The sequence below is a fragment of the Cyclopterus lumpus genome, chromosome 6 (genome assembly GCF_009769545.1).
Source record: "Cyclopterus lumpus isolate fCycLum1 chromosome 6, fCycLum1.pri, whole genome shotgun sequence".
Lineage (NCBI taxonomy): Eukaryota > Metazoa > Chordata > Actinopteri > Perciformes > Cyclopteridae > Cyclopterus > Cyclopterus lumpus.
The window spans coordinates 7,885,752-7,907,952 of NC_046971.1; the positions used below are offsets into that span (position 1 = coordinate 7,885,752).

The 22,201-nt window shown below is 43.0% G+C and overlaps 1 protein-coding gene across 2 annotated transcripts in view; it reads right to left on the reverse strand.

The window, feature by feature from the left end:
* Positions 1–1,161: 1,161 nt before the first annotated feature.
* LOC117732294 (PDZ domain-containing RING finger protein 4-like) overlaps positions 1,162–22,201 on the reverse strand; it is a 105,993-nt gene continuing 84,953 nt past the window's right edge. For both annotated transcript variants that reach the window (XM_034535154.1, XM_034535155.1), the window contains 7 exons: positions 18,976–19,229; positions 16,071–16,173; positions 9,979–10,077; positions 7,760–7,822; positions 5,975–6,076; positions 5,024–5,152; positions 1,162–3,559 (listed from right to left, as the gene is read on the reverse strand). In XM_034535154.1, coding sequence (XP_034391045.1) covers positions 2,087–3,559; positions 5,024–5,152; positions 5,975–6,076; positions 7,760–7,822; positions 9,979–10,077; positions 16,071–16,173; positions 18,976–19,229 — 2,223 coding nt within the window. In that variant the 3' untranslated portion in view covers positions 1,162–2,086. The remainder of the gene's footprint in view (positions 3,560–5,023; positions 5,153–5,974; positions 6,077–7,759; positions 7,823–9,978; positions 10,078–16,070; positions 16,174–18,975; positions 19,230–22,201) is intronic.

The following is a 22,201-nucleotide window of genomic DNA, read 5'->3' on the forward strand; positions in this document are numbered from 1 at the left end:
ACTTTCTCCCAACAGCCTCCACCTCTCTTCTTTATGCATTGTCTCTCAGAAGAACAGCACAGATTGTTGCCGTTGCTCACTTTCACACTGTTCACGCCAGCCGCTTCACAGGTCAAATGATAAACTAATTTGAACGATAACTAAGAGAAATAACTGAATTTTATTACAAATTGTACCTTGCCGAGTTCAGTATCATGTAAAGTTCAGGGTCAAGGGTCATCATTCACCGGTTGAATGCTTTCGCACACAGTTCAGCAGATTCTGGTTCTCCCTCCAATGTCTGAATAAAAAAAAAAATAGCATGATCCCGAGTGATGTTTTTACCAAAAAACAATAATTTATTATCATTTCTTTTGCAAAGATCACCATTATCACACATTTTACCCGGCTACAAATGTGCCAACTACGCATTACTCGAAATTAGACCATTGACATTGACTCAAAAACAAATACAGGGATCGGTTTCAAAATTTAAAATGTACAATATTTCAGTTAAAAATGGGTCATTTAGAATGAGTATACTGTACATGTAACGGGACTATAAAGTCTGTTGATAAATGCAACCCATTCATTTCACCAGTTTAGTTTTTCAATGATCTTATGTGATGTGTTTCTGAGTCCTGCTCAGTGGCAATCATCCTAACACATGTTTAACTTAACTGCAAACATAATTCAGTAATGACTACATGATATTTATGATATTTTCCAGATGCGTAAAAAAACTCAAATTATACAACGTATGAATAAGGCTGAATAATAGCACTCTGTTGCACAGAGAGTTTGTTTGTGTATGAAAATCAGTTTGCTACACAAACGTTTTTACTGTTAAGGCTATGCTGAGTAAAGGTGTATGTTGATGATGTAAAAATACTGGTATGTAAAAGCTATGAGCAGGTCCATCTGTTGTTGAATATGTAGAAAAAAAGTCAAGATATTAAGCCCAAATAAAATATTTTTTACCCAAAGCTGCAAACCCTGCACACAAAGTTGTAGCACTGAGTCAGAATATTTTGGGGCGCTTGTGTTTTTTTACACCAAAGAATCTTATCAGTACAATATATATATATATATATATATATATATATATATATATATATATATAGTTCACAAATTACAGAAACAATGTAGAAGAGTTTAACTGTAACTTGAGGTATTGAACTTTTAACAGATGCTTTTAGAAATTGTCAATAAAAAAAATTAAAAAATCTCCAGAAACTTTTGCTCATAATAACATTAACAATGTTCAGTAATCTAAAACCTCAAGTATTTCTTTCCCCCAAAGGAGACATGGCAGTACGATGAGGCACCAGGTTTGTTTTATCTTTCAGGTGATTGGATGAATTTCAAATTCCTTACATTTTCAGGATTAAACACATTCTTGCTGTAGTTATGGTCAATCTTTTACCGGAAACAAGTTATACAGTACTATGATTCGGAATGTACGATATTTGTCCATTTTCAAAGCTGGAATGTACCTTATTTTAAGCAAAATGTAATATATTATAATGTTCTGTTATCTGTATGGTTAACTGTTATACTTTGTGAATAGTGAACTTTTAGTCCACGTCTAAGCACCAATAGTCTGAAACATTATATGAACTGCCTCTCGACAACATTGAGAGCGTTATGGATTTCAGCTTGAAAAAGATAAGTAATCTGCAAATGTAAGGAGCATTAAAAAGTGAGTGAAAGGCAGGAGAACCCACTGATTCATTTTGTGTTGCAATTGGCAAGTGTATACAATACATAAAAGAAAATACTTTTCCTAATATGCTCATACAACCATTTGAGTATATGGTTACAACATAAATATGAAAATAGAATTGAAAAGATAAAAATGTTTAGAGCGAAGTAATAAAATAATTATATAGTCATAATTTCATAGAAAAATGCTGTTATTCCGGCAGAGTGATGTGAAAAAAAACATACTGAAAAACATGAAGAAAATGCAATGACACCACTGATAAATTCTTTACAAAATGCTTTTTGGGTTACAAAGTGTGAAAAATATTCCTATTGTCCTCATAAAAACGCCACATTGAACGAGGCAAGTATATTATACCGCATGGGGTAGAATGTGTGTTTTTTATACAGTAGTGACTGATAGGAAGGCGTTGTGCACCTTGGCCCCCTCAGGGGCCTTAGTACCATGAGTCATCAGCTCCTGGATGGTCATCCAGTTGTCCAGGATCTTCTTGTTGCGTTTCTTCAGCATCTTCTTCTGACTCAGCTCTATAATGCTGACTTCCTTGCGTCCCTCACTGCTGCTCTGAGGGTTCTCCTTCAAGCTTTCCAGCCGACTCTGCTGCATGAACTCTCGCCTTTTCCTCTGTTCTTTCGCTCTTACCAGGTGCTGCTTCCTTTCCTCTTTACTCCAGTACCTCCCCATCTTCATTTCACTCATTGCATCATCATCCGTCGTCATCCCCCCACTGCGCTCTTCCTTAATCTTTAGGGCTCGCTCCCTCAGGATCTTGTCTCTCACAGGCCTCTTGGTGATGTAGCGTGTGCCGTCGCTGCGGATCTTGACCTTCCACTCCATCTTGGGCTCATTAATGGGCCTCTGAGGCTCTTTGCAGACACTGAGCAGGCTGAGCTGGCTCTGAGCGTACTCCACGGCCGAGCGCTGCTGGATCAGCTGCATGTAGCTCTGGTAGTGGCGGGCATGTGCTGGGATGTTGACCTGCCTCTGCTGGGAACTGTGGGATGGAGAGAAGTAAGGAATATTGGAGGCAAGTGGCTTTAATTCTCCCCTGCTTTCCTCCTCAGCATGAGTTGTCTGGTTCGACTCAGAAGGGTTGCTGTGGTCAGGGCTGCTTCTTAACCCTGGGACTGGAGCACGGCATGCTGGGATGGGACTTGGGCTAAGAGAAGGGCCACTGGCAAGGCCACTGCACAGGTTCCTCTGGTTGGTAAGGCTGACCATTCTCTGGAGTGAGTGCTCCGGGGAGCGGTCCATTGCCAGAGGGGTGCTTCGTGAACTTTCCGCCGTGTTATAGGCACTGGAGCTGTCCTTGTCAGATTTCTCCAGCCTCCCATTAATGTCAACCAGCTTACCCCGTGTGGGGTCACTTCGATGGAGGCTTTGGTTTTTGGTTGAAGGTGCAGTGTGGCCCGTGGAGGGAGACTGCTGGCCTTTACGAAGGTTATGGGCCTGCATGATGTTCTGACATTCTATTTCGATGCTGCGCAGCTCCTCGTTGAGCATACGTAGCTCATGCTGGACGCCGCCCTGCTCCCCAATGCTGCACTCAATGGTGCTGCGGCGGCTGTAGAACAGGTCGTACTCGCCGCTGTTACGTATCTGACACTTCAGCTCCAAGAGCTGCTGGAAACGATCACCCTCCGTCTCGTCATCGTCCTCATCCTCTTTGTCCTCCAGCCGCGTGGAGCCGGTGATACAGTGTGTGTCCCGATTGTCTCTCAGGCACTGGGACAAACGTCTCTGGATGTGTGCCAGGACATTATGCTCTGAGCTCTCCATTCGGTCTTTTATACTCAGCACGCTGTCCTTATGATGGGGGAGTGTGGAGCAGGTGGGCTTGTCATCTTCTGCTCTCTGAAAATAATGAACAAGACCATCCGTTTTTTTATTGACATATGGCTTTCAACACATGCTGAATTGTGAGGATTAGGATTTCTATCTTTTAATGATCCACATAAAATTCTTTTTTGTGGCTTTTTCCCTTTATTAGATAGACAGGACAGATAAGACTGGAAAGGATAGAAAGGAAACAGTATGCATCAAAGGGCCACTGCTAAGGACTCCACCTTGTTAAAAGGGGCGTCCGCGCTACCTGGTGGGCCACCTGGTGGGCCACCTGGTGAGCTACCCGGTGAGCTGCCCGGTGAGCTGCCCGGTGAGCTGCCCGGTGAGCTGCCCGGTGGGCCGCCCGGTGGGCCGCCAGGTAGGCTACCTGGTGGGATGCCTGGTGGGCTGCCAGGTGGGCTGCCAGGAGGGCTACCTGGTGAGCTGCCTGGTGGGCTGCCTGGTGGGCCGCCAGGTAGGCTACCTGGTGGGATGCCTGGTGGGCTACCATGTGGGCTACCTGGTGAGCTACCTGGTGAGCTGCCTGGTGGGCTGCCTGGTGGGCCACCATGTGGGCTACCAGGTGCGCTACCTGGTGAGCTACCAGGTGGGCTACCTGGTGAACCTGGTGAGTAGCTGTGTGCCTCTAGGATACTTTTATCATCATATTGACCCTTTGCACTTACTTGAAACTTGTTATCTGTACGCAAGCCTGATTATTTCAACTCATATGCAACTATGCTTGCAAATTTGTTTTACGAAATTACAACAAATTCACTAGTGTTGTATTAATTACCTTGAATGCTACTCTGGTGTTTTCTCACACCGTTTTCTGTTTTGGCATCCTTTTTATGGAATGAGGACAGAAAACAACAAAAGGTGCAACTCTATTCTGCATTCTCCTGAAGGATTACATAATGCTGATGTGCAGAACTGTTTTACAGCTCTTTTACTTTGGGGATTGTTTCCTCTCCGCCAAGTCTTTGAAGTTCCATGGATATGGATTTTTGTAGCACGACATTCTCAGAAACAGAATTTAAAGTTTTGATTGCTAATGTTTGGAATTGAAATGGTTCAACAGTCCCCTTCCATAAATATTCATAATCATTATTTTTAGGACTGTCCCGGATACCATTCTTTTGGGCCCTGGAGCTTCTAGAGTAATCAATTCAAAAGGGCAAATCTTGCTTTCACTTGTTCAAGAAAGTAAATGGAGAATTTGACTCCATCAATGCTACCAGCTAGATCTGAATTCATGTTATGGTTGATATTGACTGTGAATAATACAGTCAAAGCAATTATTGGTCAGTCTGTTGGCGTGGTATTCATAACATCTATTGCTTTCTGACTCATTAATTTATCGGGGCTCTATTCTTATTTTCAGAGGAAATAAAAACTAAAAGGGCTCTCCAGAGTTTCTTAAACCCAGATAACAAAGCTTTGCTATTGACTCCCTAATCCAGTTACACAAAGCATGTTTTGCTGCTGTCTAACCTGCTCATTCTCCTGCTTCTCCTGTAGGGCAGCCAATTCCATCTCCTCTCTCTGTTGTTCCTCTAACATTTCCATCTTCAGCTGCTCCAGGAACTCGCTGTGCTCATCATCCAGCCAGGCCTCCTCCAGCTAATGGTGAATGAAGAAGGGAAGCATATCGAGAGAGAGAGAGACAGAGAGAGAGAGAGAGAGAGAGAGAGAGAGAGAGAGGCTAAATCTTGTGGCTTTGCGGCGTCTCAAAACAAATACTTTAGTTTGCTTTTCCAAATAAAATAAAACAAATAACAGAAGGTAAGGTATTACATTAAGGCACAGCAAGCATCAATATGATATGGTGTTTGACTAATACGCTGCTCCCTATTTCTTTAACCAACAAAGCGCCACCCCTCATCTTTAAAACATACATTCTGATCTTAAAATGAAGCCAATAGAATTTAATGGACGTAAGACTGCCACCTTTGACCCATTTGCTCCAAACCATCCATCATCTGTTTGTCTGCTCGATGTGAGCCAAATGGGATCCATATCTGAAGACATCAGATTTACTACCCAGGGAGACATTTAATTACAAAGAGTCTACTCCTGCTCCGAGCTCATCTGCACTGCGGCAGAGTCCCTTCACTTATTCGCCATCGGCCTTGGGCCTGAACTCACTCCACATTAGCATGCCATTAGCTTTTATGGCTTACCGTTGGAAGTCAATTACAGTGGCGCTACATAAAAATAAAACATGATGAGGTGTCTCAGTGGTGGCTTCCACTTGGAGTGGTTGTGGTGAAGGGGAGGGTTGACTACCCCGTATTGCTATGGTTTACTTTCAGCAAATATAATGTAAATGACAAACCTTCAGGGTTGTATTCTGTGAATGCCGTTCTTTCTTTAACCATACTAGGCCAACAGCTTTAGTCAGTGGCTGAAAGATATGGTACGTCAGCGTAGTAAATTTCTAACCTGCATCTCAGGTCTGGCAACCAGCAGTACGATGTTCCTACTATTGTCATTGGAGAGGGCAGCCATTGCCTCCTCTCTGTCTTGTACATCTTGGCCATTAATCTGAGGATGACATACAAACACAATTAGCACACTCACGATTAAGTAGGACACAAGCAAGCAAACATGTATTATACCCAAATTAAAATAATTGAATACAGGCACATATATATATATCCAGACACACACTGAGGCAGAATTAATGATCTCCTATGCAAAGACCTAAAGAAAAACAAAGTACCACAATAAAAGTAGCACTGCACAATAATGCCTTTCTTTCCCGGGGAAATTGTAAACACTCTGTGATGCTCTCTAATATGAAGCAGGACCCAGCAGTGATTATGAATGGGCCAGTGGCCAAGGGCCGACGGAGCTGTTGTGTATCCGGCAGCGCACATGCATCTCGCCGTACAATTAACTGCCCACGGACAGGGGGCGTCCATCTTTTTGCAGGCAGATTAATGGCCTTGTCACTGGTGGATAATAGTACCAGAGTACTGGTCTGCCTCACACACACACACACACACACACACACACACACACACACACACACACACACACACACACACACACACACACACACACACACACACACACCTTCCTCTGGCTCAAATCAGTCACACAACACATAGTAGACACCTGTAGACATCATTTAGAATGAAAACAGTGCGTATGCATCTGCCCCACTCATCAAATAATCACTTGCACATCCAGTTTCCCCTTTTACAATGTTCTAATGTATTGATTAAACGACATTATCTCTGTAGCATACTACTGTGTGTTTCACAATGTATAGATCTTCGCTTATGTTAGAATAGTTCATTGCCTATTTGTGTTGATAAAATGACCCATCCCAGAGTACCACTTTAAATTGCTAATATGCAGCTAAAGCAACACTAATTGAAAGTCTTCATATTAGCAATAGATCAAATGATGTGTATTCGGAAGGATGTTGTCTCCACAGACACTCATCAACCGACTCTTGCTGTCCCCCTTAGCGCTGCTGAGCCTCTTTCAGCTCATTGTTTTGGTTTTCTGGACCTGCAAACTCTACTCTCATCACTCTCTCATCACTCTTATTTCCAGCAGCAGCAGCAGCAGCAGCAGCAGCAGGCAACTGTGTTTGGTGAGAATGCTCTAATAAACCTGGGAAGGTCGGCTAGAGTGCTGTGCTGGGTCTCGAAACACAGTTTGCATATAGCGAGCTGAATAGCCTTATATTTCCCTCAGGAGATGGTGGTGACCAAAACATAGCTTACAAACGTAGCTTATAATTGCCATTACAATTAGAGGCCATTACTTGTCTAAACAAACACAATAATTACCAACCTTACACAGAGAGGCAACACTATATGGCTGTTAGCCCTGACAACGACTGCTCCTCGTTGGTAGCAGAATTCCTCTGAATCTCAGGCCTGAAGACGAAGCTAGGGGCTAATAACAGTCGTAGCCTCTCAGCGATCCCACAGGAGGCAGCGCAGCGCCATCCTGAAGCAGAACTCTTAAAAACAAACCCCTGTTGGTGCTGAGTCGGTAACTAAAACAGCCAGGGGGGCAGTTCTCCCCCTCTAACAGTCACAGTGGGAGAGAGTTCCCCCCTTTAATGCGCTGCCATTAAAAATGAATGGGCACTCGTGCTGGGAGACAGTGTTTGAGTGTGACAAAATAAAAGCACGTTTTTTATATTGAATTTAATGAGAGCTATAGGCGTGGAGGGGGCCAGTGAGGGAAAGTGGCAGGCTGTACCTGTAAAATGCGATCCCCCTCTCGGATGCGTCCATCTCTGGCAGCGATGCTGTTTGGACTGATCTGTGAAGGTAGAGGGAACAAAACATGCCTCTGAAACACTTTCAACCTTCATTAAAGAGAATCAAGAGGTGCCTGAAAAGACAACGTTTTCAACTCATTATGTAGACATCACCCAGCTAGACATGTCTAGACTCTTAATAACAATGTTACAGCAGCAAACAATAAGTATGCCAACATGGGAAGATCTTAGATGTCAAATGGCTTTCCTGGAGCTGCCTGGCCTGTTTTCAAAGCCATTAACTCTGAGCATCACCTGTTTCACTTAAAACCTCAATTGTACCCGCCTTAGTTGTAATATTCTGTCAGATTTATATAGCGCAAGCCTCTGCATACAGCGTTTACAGCCTGTAACTGCGCCTCGATACATGATGCACATGCTTCCCCTGTAACTAATGCCTGTGGACAAGAGGGCAGGACACTCTTTCATCGGCCAATCAATCGGTGTCTAGGGCCATTCGTTTCACTCAACCCTAACGGACGGGATTTCTGGAGATGGTGAGGTGCTGTGGTACTCCATCTTCATGATAGTCCACCCCTCGACAGAGGGACACTCATTAAACTGGGTGGGAAAGTCACGAGGCAGGAATGGAGGGAACAGAGGAAATGAAATGTAATATTTCTGCAGTTATGGGGAGAGAGCCCGAGCCCTGAGAGATCTACGACAAACTGAGAACTGAAACACAGATACATTAAGGAATCTATCTGTTGTTGCAGATATCATTACGAGTGAGGAAACGATGATCTTGGGTTGGACTCTCAGCTTTGGTATTTTCTGGGTGCGGATTAACAGAACACTGTGAATGTTCCTATCAGTGTGAATGTTTTTTTTGTCTGTTGGCCCTGCAGTAGACTGGCGACTTGTCCAGGATAGACTCTGCCTTTTTTGCTCTCTACATGCTGGGATAGACTGCAGCCCCCTGTGCCCCCGAATAGAATTTAACAGGTATAGAAAATGGATGAACCTAAGGAAATGTACCTTTCAGCTCTTGTTCTTCTGAATTATTTAACCACCGTGCTGTGAGGCACATGGGAAACAAAGGGAGATAAACTTTACTAAGAGCATAAAGTAAAAGACAATGTGGCCATTCATCAAGCGCTACAAAGTTGGGACATTAAGCTGGTTGTAAAATGACCGTGCATTGTTCTTGACTCCATGCTGATGTGTTCTCTCTACTTATGCAAGATCAGAATAATACCTTCCCCAACACACCGTGTGTACAGTGACATTCAGCCACCTCATCTAAATGCAGCACACACCCCGACTAACGGCCCTACTTTTTTGCCGAGCGAACGCTTAAGGATGCTGCCAGCAGCCACGGACCACCGTGATTTATATTCTGCTCAGCTCTCAAAGGGAACACCTTGCAGGGTCCGACTCAACTTCAAACGAATCGGAGTAAAAGTTGAGCAGAAAGGAATACAGTATTTGTTATGCTTCCAACAAGTGGAAGATAAGTGGACGCAAGAGTACATTTGACTAACATGCATATCACAACAACAACAAGACCCTTGTTCTTCATCCACCATGGCTGTCATTTCATATTTGTGAACTGACGGTGTCGTCCTGCAGTCAGAACATTGCCAAATTGGCCAATAATGTAATTTGTGCTCGATGAAAGGATTCAATTTTAATTGCTATACCCAATTAAAAGAGAAACCTGCTTTTTGCTCGCATGAGAACTTAAACTAAATCATACATTGGAAGATGAATATTATATGTCACAGATGATTTAGTCTTGGAAATGTAGCTTTCTCAGTTGTTTAGGCATACTGAGGCGCTCTAATCTCACCACGATAACTGTCGGTGTATGATATGTAAATGTGAGACTTCAAAAGAACGTAAATCTGAAGAAGTCTGTAGAATATGCATATACCTTTTGCCCCAAGAGTTTTCATATTTCATTTCATTCAGCTGGCAGTCCTAACTGTGGTGGTTGGCAAAAACAATAGCTCGCAGGAGATGGATACATTCCTGTTTTTTTCCACAGTATCTCCAGGAGCAAAGCGTAGCAGGGAAAGATAAAACAGAGACCATTCTGTGTTGAGAGAATCGTCTCAAATGGAAAACCTGAGTATGAAAAGTACATTTATCCTCACGCCAAAACCAAGTTGGAGATACAAAGTCTCCCATCTCGAAGGGGACACTATCGACTCACCTCACTGACGTAGATGGCTACATCCTCCTCTTCATCTGTTCTGTAGCACAGAGTTAGCCCTAACTTCTCCTGGCTGTTGAGGCGACACAATTCCACTTCCTGTGTAGATGAGAGGGGAAAACACAACATGTAACAACAAGACATGCATACCAGGCACAGCGTTGCTTTGAGCTAAATGATATTGTCTGATGCACAATTATGGTGATGGCGAACATGCAGGTATAAAGTTTACCATGTACAACTTCTTATTTTAGCACGCCAGTATGCTAACATTTACTAGTTGGCACTAAACAAAGTATAGCTGAAGCTGAAGGGGATTTCCTTAGTTGAAGTGACAAATTTCTTGGCAATCCATCCAATAGTTATTATTATCCAATAGACATTCCAGTCTGAACAAGCGGTGCACCGACTGACCCTGAAGCAAAGGCAACTACAAGGTCCATTTAGCAGCGGTTCGGGAGTATTGGATCACATCACACAATCTTTCTACGGAGATGAAGTTTGTCGAGTTGTTTTCCTGAACATTTCAAGCCAATGTGGAAGAGCAATCCTCGAAGTGCTCACAGGATAAATATATATACAATTCCACGACTACTGTACAATATCCATCTGCCGAGGAAGAGCGAGTGACATGACTGAAAGCTCCAGAACAGCCACGAAACCAACATTGTGGTGATATTGCTTTGCTGACACAGATGACCTATACACATACACTTGATTGCACAACAATGGCGACACAAAGACCAAGTTTCGGCTCCACGGAAGATCAAATAACAATGTTCTTCAACACAAAATCTGACTTGTTTTTGAGACGCTTATTGAGTCTGGATTGCCAACTCCTGTCTGATGTTTTTGAGTCTGAAAGTGTTTGATCATGAAAGACATTCTCAGCTCAGAGAGTTTGATCGGTGGGGGCTTTGATAAATGCCAGAGGACCTCAAGTGTTTTTTCTTTCAAGCCTTTGCCAAGTTGTCGAATATTAAACTATAAATAAACTATAATTATGCTAATCCTACGGAATATACATATTTGCTCCAGCACTAAAGTATTCCTCATCTTCCCCCGGGTAGAAATCAACAAACTATTGACTTACAAATCAGTGGTCGTAAAATTTCCCACGAGCCTCTTGAAACACAGCAAAGTACCCTGGCGTCGCCATGAATTCTTCAGTTAAGTTCATAACAGAAAGTGAGATTGCTGGAACTTGAGTGAGTGGCATGGCTCCCGCTCATCTAATATCTAAACTACGTTGTGAAGATGGAACCAAACGCCACTTCCAATTTTCCCCCAAGCTTGCGAGACAGTTAATGTACACAAAACACTTTTGTTTCCCACAACAGAAGTGCAGCCAAACACCAAACAGCAGAAGCCTTGTGCCCCATTTCTAAACGCCGAAACGTATCAAGGGTGTTGGAGGGAATCAAGTGTGAAATGGCCTCGCCTCCCAAAGTCTTCATTAGAGCAGGAACACACCAACGCTCGGCAGCGGGAGTGAGGTGGTTGAGCGGAGAGGAGGATGGAGGCGGCGGTGAGGGTTCTGGTGGTGCTCCGAGGGGCCTCGCACAGAAACAGAGAGATTAATTTCCTCTTTGTCAAGTGTGGGTTGGCTGGTTACACGTGTCAGATGTGGCAGGGCTTTGGGAATGGTCCAAGGGGAGGGGGGGGGGGGGGGAGGGGGGGGGGGGGGGGGGGTGAAGTCTGACCACGGAAGGATGAGGGGGAAGATGGAGAAAAGGCCAATACCGCTGCCAGAGAGTCGCCACCTGCTGCCTCTGGCTACCCCTCCAAAGCTGTTTATAACCCCCCCACACTTCCTCTCTCACACACACATACACACACATAAACATCTTTAGGCTCACTTCCCAGTTCCTCCTTCTCCCCTGTCACTACTTTCATTCTACACTTCTCTGCCTCGGCTTTTCTCACACATTGACAGATCATTGAGGTGTGTTTGGACCAGGGAGCTGCTGGGCCACACACGCTTCCATACACACTCATACACAACAAAGTAATGTCTCCATCCCTGTGCAATCCCTATGCTTACACACACGTTTTTGCGGCAGAGCACATATTCACACAGTGAAAAGGAGCTGAAGTTAAAACGACATCATCTGAGCTTCTGTGTCTTTTCATCTTCCCCGACAGCCTCCACCTGACGGGGGGCTCAGATCTTTAATTGACTGTCTCAGAAGCGACGACGACGACTTCAAATCCCGTCTCATATGTAAAGACACAACGTGAAAAATGGTGAGAGGTTTTGGTGCCGCCTACCTGAACAAAGTGAGCTGACAAAAAATTAGCTCCATAAAGAAATATTACTAATGAGCTACCACCATTTTTGTTGGTGGAGATATTATTAAATCGGCACATCTGACGCAACGAAGCAGTCATGGAGGTAATGGGAGCTACGGAGACAGCGCACATCTTGCATGCTAATACAATATGAGAAGTCGTGGGATAACCGTGAGAAACATTGAAATCCCTAGCAATGTCTTGGAGACATCTGTCTAAAAATAAACCCCACAAATTAATTGCTGAAAATGAGGCATAGCAGAGGTGTGTGCAGGTAGTACATCATCTCTATGTGGCTCTGTGGAACAAGCCTAAAGTTACTTCTGACTAATTAATGGCTAGATATAGTGCAGTAGACCTGTGGCTAAATGATCAGAGAAGATAGATTGCTACAATTACTGCATGTTGGATGAAACTTGTTTTACATATGTGCAGCACACATATTTGACCCTCTTTCTTTACCAGATGTTCCTTTGTCTTTCTTGTTTGAAAGACAACATTGTATAGAGAAAACACCCACTCGCACTCGAATGCCTCGGCAGAAGGAGGTTGTCTCCTGATCCATCTAAAAGTGCATTCACCAATCTCCATCTCTCCTCTTGCCTTTTGATTTTTTTTTTCTCCTCCATTTTCCAGGCGAGCTCTCTGCCTCTCAGGCAGGAGATTGCAGCGTGGCACGGGGACGGCGGCTGGCAGTAAATTAAGGACCGCGATGGCGTGATTAGGGGAAGATTGCCGCCCACCCTCAAAGCACATTGGATGCTGTCATAATAATCCCGCCTTTGATTACCAGTAATTGAAAAAGCAGTCACAAATGCATGGATGGCTACCACCGGCAGGAGGAGAGGGGAGACTTTGGAGTACTTTGCTTCTTCAGAACTCACCGAAACTCATCAAAGGAATGGTTATTAACGCGGTGTTGTGGCCGCATCCACATCAAGGGTTTGTAGGAAATGTATGATGTTTCTGTGTGAAATTCTAGCTATCAGGCATGGCCTGTGTGTTTTTATTTTTACCAAATAAGCCAACCGTCAGAAAAGACAGTTTATGGTTTGTTCAGTTTTTGGGGGCGGCAGAGAAACTCTCCATCGCCTTTTCCTACAGAGTGAACAATTAAATTAACTGCGATATGTAATATACTTTACATTTCCACTCAAATCCTCCTTGCATGGCTTGTTAAGTGAAGTAGGATGTATTTTAAAGAGGTTTTTGAGATAGAGAGACACAGTGCGGGAGGGAGATGCACTTTGAACATGTCGGAATCGGACAGTCAGTCCCTTTTGAATATATACAGTACAGAATTAAAGGTTGCTGGGGGGAAGAAGAAGAAAAAAATCAGCATACGGATGGAAATTGGAGAATGATTTACATGAACGGAGGTAACTCGGTCAATGTAATACCAGTCACTGATGAGATTTCTCCACCCACTACCACTGAACATATTTTAAATCAATGCAGCCTTATTGTCCATACAAGACTCTTCAGCCAGAGACTTAAGCAGAACATCTCTGACTTTCAGAGGTAGTCAAATGTTCAACTGTGGACATCTACCTTTACATATGTGTCCGTTGTCATTTCAGTTGTACTGATTTGGATGGATTTAATTACGTTGGATGCAAATGCGGTGCCTCCTTTTTCCTCCAGCGCCACAGGAAGGACAGCGATACGCTCCCTGACTGGAGTCTGTCATGAACATGTGCGCTGGTATAAACCATAACTCATTTATGTTACGGTGTGAGTACACGAGTCTCGCAGCGGTAACCGGGTTTCGCTAATCTCGTGTTCCATTTACATGTTAATGACTTGCCGTAGAACACCACCAGTAAACCGTGCTCCGTGAACCTCCTTTCGTTAAGCAGGGACAGCACATGTGTGCCTCTTCACCTGCTTTACGCCGCATGCTCACCAGCTAGTTGCTAACTTTGTCTGACTGCGTTTTGGTGCTCTGCAGGTGGCGTGCAGAGGGTCTATAAAACCTGTTTATCTGAAAATAGCTGCCTGCAGTCTGATGTCTGAATAAAGTCACAGGATTGGATGACAACTAGCAGAATGTGGTGTATCCTGTGGCGGCTAATCAATTAAATAAGTGCAGGACAATGAAAAATCAGATTTATCACGAGCCAAAACCGTATACTATGAATGTGTATCTCGGGCATATCTCCTCAACCACCGTACTCCACGACTCTCACTAAGTTGATTAACCGAAACAGAAACATCAGTGTCCTGGTGTTTTTATTTAAAAAAAAAAAAAGGTGAACTGGATCGAGGCGGTTTCCCTGTGATGTGATGGCAAACTGCTCTCACCCGCTGTGCGTTTTCATCTCAACAAAGGGTAATTTAAAGAAATGTCTTTCCTTTATTCTCTCTCGTCTCCATCAGCGGGGAGTGAGGGATCAGGTCGACTCTGAAAGTGGCTTTTCAGCTTTCGCCTACAGCCCCCTCGCAGCGTTTTCATTTGACATACAGTAAGTCGGGCCGCATTAGCTTGGTATCGAACTCGCGGAGCATGAAATAAACGAACGGTGCAGGCCACAAAGCATACACACAATAATAGGATTTGTTAATAGCAATGATGCGTAAAGAGAGGCTTTAATATATTATATTTGTTTCCGATTTGACACTGGGATTCAAGCGGGTGCACAAATCTCTTTAGGATGTGAAGAAACAGCTTAAGCTTAAGCTCAGTAGGGTGGAAGGCGTTCAGAACTCAATTCAAATGAAGCAAATATGACGAGGGAGGGGTGAGCAATCATCATCAATACATCGGACCAGTTGGAGCCCTCGCTCGCGATAGATATGCTCGCACCTCAATGACTCGGAAATAAAGCATATCGGACCAACGCGGAGAGCGGAGACAAAGTATGTTTATCTCTTCACGTCCCACTTGGATCTGCACATCAGTATGTATCCATCAGTATGTGTCAGAGATCGACAGCCTGAGAATCATCACCTACCCAACTGCTCCTGTTACTTACACTCCGGTAAAGATGCTGAAGCAAAGAAATGTGTTTCTATCTTTGATATTTTCTTTCTTACTCGCACCTACCACACACACACACACACACACACTTCACTTTAATTGGATGTGATCAAGCTCTCAGTCACAGCTACTAGTTTCTTCTCCCAGAGTTGTGAAAACAATTAGTGAGTCTCAGGTAACGGTGTCTGTTTGAAGGTTTTCAATTTTCTCTTTTCGCCTTGTCGACAGAAAGTGAAAACATGGAGGCGTCTCATCATTTCCAATGTGAGCGAAGGCTTTTTTTTTTCAAGCTGCTTGCAATGGGGCTCATCATCTGCCACTATGGTCCCCCTGGGATCTGCCTGTGGAGTCAATTAGTGTTTGGGACCTTCCACCAATTGCTAAGCATCATTAAACGTGGAGTGTTAAGGGAGTGTGTGTGTGTCCGTGCACTGCAGAGGTCAGATGTGTGTTTGCCTTTGTACACATGGGTGCAACTCTGTGCTAAATCTCAGCAATGTATCACTGAACTTGTTTGTTAGCAGTAAAGCTCTCCTGATACTGGACTTTTGAGTCCAATATCCATAACAATAACAATATACATGGGCCGCTACTCAATTTGTCACCTTAAATAAGAACCCTTAAGCCACTACGGACCAGTAGGTGTTTTCACTTATGATGTGCACTACGCATAAACGTCTTAGTGGACAAACTGCATAATAGCAACACTAGTTCTCTTTCTATCTTATCTAACTTATCTGCCAACTTATAGATAGCAAAAATGAACTGACAATACCACGCCATTGAATCTGTAATCAGCGGTGTGAAGTGTGATTCCTACCTCGTACTCAAACTCCTCTGTCCTCTCACAGTCAGCCGGAGCAGGGGACAGGTAGCCCGTCCCTTCATAGTAATCCTGGTCCATTGTATGAAGAGAGTGACAGCTGTCGGGGTGAGACAGGCAGAGGAAGGAGAGGAGAAAAAAAGAGAGGGGAAAGACAGACAGGGAGTGAGGCAGAAAGAGGAGGTGAGTCGGGCTTTACTTTCAAATGCATTCAATAGCCCTAAGTGACAGGATTCCCTCGCCTTTGTCTTTGCCGCAATCGGAAGAATAAAGGATTTGTCGAGGGCTTTCATTGCCTGCTGGAGTGTGTGCGATAAAAATACAGCCCCTTGTTAATAACAGCACATGCACATCATTTGCTTCCTACTCTACAGACAAAAACCCCCCACATTGTAGGGTGTAATTCCATTATGCTTCCCTGAGTCACCGAACAAAACGGCATTGTGAGGGCCTAACATGATGAGCAGCTTCGGCGCCACACAGGATAATCACGGTGGACAAAAAAAACTTCAGAAAGACACTCTGTTGAACATGTTGAGTGATGTGTTCAGGGGGCCGTCTGACTGTCAGATTACCCAGCACTGTAAAACTGTCTCAAACAATCTTCCAGTCACAAAACCAGAGCGGTAAATGTCAGATTACTTTATCCCCTGATGCTTCGATATTACACGTAGAAGCAACATTTGGCAGAAGGCGCAAAGGACACAATTACAAATTTACAATCTCGCCTCAAAAACAGGAGCGACAAACATTTGTTACGTCAATAAAAAAGCTGCCGTATATTGGATTGTGCACCTGATCTCAGATGAGGAGAAGAAAATGTGAGTTTTATAGGACACATTGATTACATTTGGTGCTGGGCCCACGGGGCTGCGAGTAGCCTGCGAGCGCACGACGCACGTGTTGCCTCGCTTTTTATTAGCCAATTTGCTTTAATCACCTTGTAAACCCTCAATGAGTCCAAAATGGAGACGGCAAGCAGCTCCAATTATGGCAAGAAGGCCCCCGTGGGGGATCGTATGGTGATATTGTGTGAGATATATAGGTGTGGCGATGATTTTGATCAGGTCATGTGTACAGTGCTTCAAATCTAGCGTGTAACACTGATAATAACACATTATTTATGTTTGTTTTTTTAATAATGATCGTCTAGGCAAGCAATAATCAAAGCAAATCTACAATAACCAATGGCAACAGGTACTTGAAGAATTCAAGATGTTTACGATTGCCGAGATCATCTCGACTTCCCTGTTCTGCGCTATGAAGCTCCTGCATTGCCATGTTTTCATTCCCAAGAGGTGGAACCCAGATATTCCTTTATGCTAAACTTTTCTTGTTCTCAGTTTACTCCTCCTTTGAGATGAACGGAATGAAGAGGAAATAATGAATCCTGTTCCTTTTGTTGTTCTCCAGGAAAACCTCCTGCCGATACCTAAAACTCTCAAGATCATTTTTGTGCATATTTTTATGCCTCACTCCGCAATAAACAATAAAAAACTTTGAGGTATTGTACTTCCCAGCATCCAGATGAGATGTGATTAGAGTTTCTTGTGATATCACACCATGTTGTTTTGAGTCACTTTGTACGTAACCCAAGTAAGTTCTTTCATCTCTTCTATATTTATCGACATATACACTCAACAAACATAATTAATAGTACAGCTAAGTTATGTTTCATCATCTTAAACAATAGTACAGTAACATAGGGAGGGTGAAAGTTGTAGGACAGTTAAACGGCATGTGCGGAAAACCAGATAATAAAACTGAATATTAAAGTCACTTCAGGCATAAATGACTCCATTTTTAGTGGACTTGCTTATGATATTCCAAACTTCATCACTCTCACGATGCATTTAAATGAATGCTAAACTAAACGTTGAAAAGGCGAGGACACTGCACACACACATTGGGTAATAATGGTTAATTGGGAACAATTTGCCCCGTTCCTTTATTTCCCTTCTTCTAAATGTAGTGTGACCCGTTGGTGAGAAGACGTGAAGGACATCGCCAGGCTCATTCATCAAACAAATCTATATTTGTCAGACTATACAGATGGTTAGACAATTCATTTATATTTTACAAACGTCTGGCGTACTTGTAATGCTAATCCTGCAAACACTGATATGTCTGCTCCATGCCCCCCCCCCCCCCCCCAAACCTTCTTAATTACCTCAAGTCCCAGCCAAAGTCACAACAAGGACACCACAACAAACTCTTGAGGCACTGAACAGGAATCATTTTTTTATTATATTGGATTCAATAATAATATGTTCAACTTTATCAAATCACTGGTCTCCTTCAAACTATAAATCCTGTTTTGAATCATAATCATGTATTTCACCACCAATGGGTGAGCCGCCTCGGAGCGCCGTCTAGTTGTTTTTGTATCTAAATGTGCTCGATAATTCACATAAATAAAACATGTTAAAGTATACTTCATAATTTAAATGACCAGGTACGTTTGGATATTACAGATATATTTCGCAAAAAGGTAGGTAGTAAAGTCTTTTCTCACTGTTTGCTCGCTAAATTGGATGCAAAGGATCAGTTTTTTTTTTTAAAAAGGAAAAAGTGACGCGAGAGAAAACACTGCGCCAGTAAAAACTCCAAAGCCTCTGGTGAGGAAATATGACCCTGAATATATTAACTATGGATTCATAATGGAAGGCAGTGATGGGTGAGGGTAATTTATTTTGGTCATTACAGCTGACAGTGGCATGACAGAAATTAACAGCCCAGTTTATTTTTTCTTCTTCTTCTTTTTTTTTGGGTCATGACTTTGTTTTTCCCCCTTATTTATTCGGGAAGGTGGATCTCAGAACCTTTGGGATATTTAAAGTTACAAAAGTTGACACAGACTTCAAATGAAATGACAACAAAATGCATGAACTATTGCACGCACCTGTCGGAGAGCAGGAAGGGACAGACGTCAGGCACGGGAGGGGTCGAAGGCCGGAGCTTTGCCAGCGCCATGATGTGTTCAAAGGTGATGTCGGTCTGAGTGCACACATCCACCACATGGATTTCCTGAGGGGGGCCATGGGGCCGACCACCGGGGGTCCGCCTGATGACCTGCACCACGACGGGGTCCTTGGCAACGCGAAAGGCCTCCACAGTCTCCTCATGGCTGGACTTGGACAACTCCTTCCCGTTCACCTTTAGAGGACAAGGAAATAGTATATTATATATACACACATATAAATATATGACGTATATGTGTATATTTCGTCTGTGATATAAAAACTTTGTGCGCTTTATTGCTGTTGACTTTTGCAATAGAATCATTTTATGGAAGCAGAGCCGTGATGGACTTTATTTTCCTGGTTCAGCTAATCTCAGTATGCACAGTGTGCTGGCTGAGGGGCATTAATTAAAAAGCCAATAAAACTAGATACAGTTATTAGTACTTTTATTTTATTCAATATGTTGATGTTCATTTAATGTTGTGCATCTGAGCCTCTGCCAGGACAGTTCGCCTCAACTTTCACTGGAAAACGTTGGTACCAGATCCCCAGAAAACACCTCCATGGTCTCTGAATGAATAAGCAACCGACTGTATAAAGACAGCACTGTGCACTCTGGGCCCTTCCGCCATATTGTCTTCTACGGCGGATGCATTTAGATAGGAATTTATGTTTGTTCCTGAATGTCTTCTCAAAAGAGTCTGTATGAACATAACATTGATAAACATACACACAAAAGTGATGCAACATCATCCAAAGGTTTGGTTTAAAGCCCAAATGGCTTCTGGTTCACTCAGTCCATCTTCAACCTCATCTTCACAAAATCAACGGGATCTTCTGGCAGACTGAAACCCATTTGCACTACAGCTGGCACATATAGAGAAAATCATTGCTTCATTTAACACCAGTAATTTCTCTGGAAGAGAAGCCGTGATGGTGAAATACCTTAGAGAGTGCGCTTTGGTATAAACGCTGAAACCAGAGATTATAATATAGATAACAGCAAAGAAGAAGAAGAAGAAAAAAAAGGAGCTGGATGGCATAATTACACGCTATTGTATTTAAATACAGTTTTGAAGTGGGGCATTTTGCTCGCACTGCAAATCACTTTAAATGATAACTAGAAAAGTAAAAGAAAGTGTCAGCCGGGCAAAAATATACAGCACGGTTGGGAAACTCAGCGCTGGTGCAGAACTTACATCACAAACTGTCTTTTAAACACCTCGTTCAGACTCTGACCAGATGACCTGAATTCAGGTTTATGTATTCGATGCCTCTAACTGAAACCACACAGAAGTCCTGTGGGAACGGAGAGCGTTCTTTTTCAACCGCAGACGGCTTACTCTTCACTTGCTTTTTGACACGTGTTCATTTAAAAAGAATTACCCAACAGGTTTCAAGTGGCATTAAAGTATTGATAGAAGCTGAACGCATACACGTTGGCACATAGCCAGGCTCAGCATGGGGTGTTATGTATTTTATAATAATAATGTCCGTTTTTTTTGTTTCTCATTTCCTTTGACTTACAGCGACAGATCAGGATGTGGTTATGCCGCACACTATGTCTGTTTACCAAATGTTTTGGCTTATGAATAGGGCTGCAATCTATTGATTTCTAACGATTTTTGGACTTGATTTTTGATAAATCAATCATTTGGTCTTTGTAGGAAATAATAGACTCCTGATAACAGACTCCAAAGACTAAAGATATTCAGCTTACTATACAGTATATGACAAAGAGAAATAACCAATCATCCAATTTGAGAAGCTGGAACCTGAGATAAGAAGTCTTTTTTCACTATTTAATGCTTGAAAAATTACTTCCATTTTTTGTATTTTTCTGTGGTATCCCTTGTCATAAGATGATCTCTGTCAGCATATAACACCAAGAACACTAATTGTAGTCAACATTGATAATCTCCCTCCGATTGATCATGCCCAAGCTTTAGGTTTAGGAACCACTCAATTATGTGAACTAAAGGAAAAACAAAAACAATATATCCCAAAATGTGTCTCTACTGCTTGAAAGACATGCAGGCTAGGTACATTGTTGACTTATTGTCTGTCTCAGTGTGTCAGCCTAAATCAGGTTGGTGGTAAGGCACACACACACACGTCAACTGGATCTCAGCGTTATAGAGCTTAAAGTGGTACCGCAGCAATTTGGCATTGCACCTCTGGGAAGTTGAAGAAAAAGAAAGAATGTTCAATATTGACCAATCTGGGCGTTAGAAAGCGTTAGAAAGCTTCCTGCAGAAATTCCACAGAAGACATTATACAACTCGAAGGTCCACTGATCCTCATGTGGAGAGACGTGAATAAAATGTTTGTATTTAACAGATTTCCACAGAACTAACATCATTACCTGCTAACTGAGAGAGAGAGAGAGGAGTGTGTGTGTGTGTGTTTTATTGTATTTTTGTACTTTCCCTTCTCAAAGTGTGTCTTCAGAGACTGAGTTATGTCCTACAAAATAACAAACAACTTATTCTTCTCAGTAGCCATAAACAAATCCCTTCGCCCGTGTTGTGCTCTGACCTGCCCCCCCAAACCTGACCTTTGCTTGTAGCGAGATTGCATTAATCACCTGAGTGGGAGATAAAGTGGGTCAACACCACTCCAATGGAACTGCAGGGCAATTTAGAGGAAAAGTGCAGTTGTGCAGCCTTCCTCATCCCTTGTTCCCTCATATACTCCAAACCTGCTTTCATTCAGTTTTTTTGCCCTGTCAGCAAGTATTAAACACAGCAGCATGTACATTAGAGTTAAGTATACAGTATTAAAGAAACTTGGAGCACTATAGGAATACATTATACTATAATAATTAGCTTATATGGTTCCTTCCACTGTGCCTCTCTCTCTCTCTCGGTCTTATTTTCCTGCTCTTGTCTCGCACCGCGGGCTAATCCTGCAACAGGGAGCCTGGTGGAAACAAAGGAGTTGCAGCAGACAAATGAGGCAGCCTATGGCGTATGACAGTCCCGAAGAAAAATCATCACATTTCCCAGCTCTCCCTCTGTTACACCCTGACCGGTCCAGGCTCCTCCTACCAAACCTCAGCGTCAGGAAAAGTCAGGAAAAAGAAGATGGAGGGTTGGTTTTTTTCTATTCTCTTGAATGGTTTTTCACGAGAGCCAGATGGAACAATTAATCCCCAATCAACAG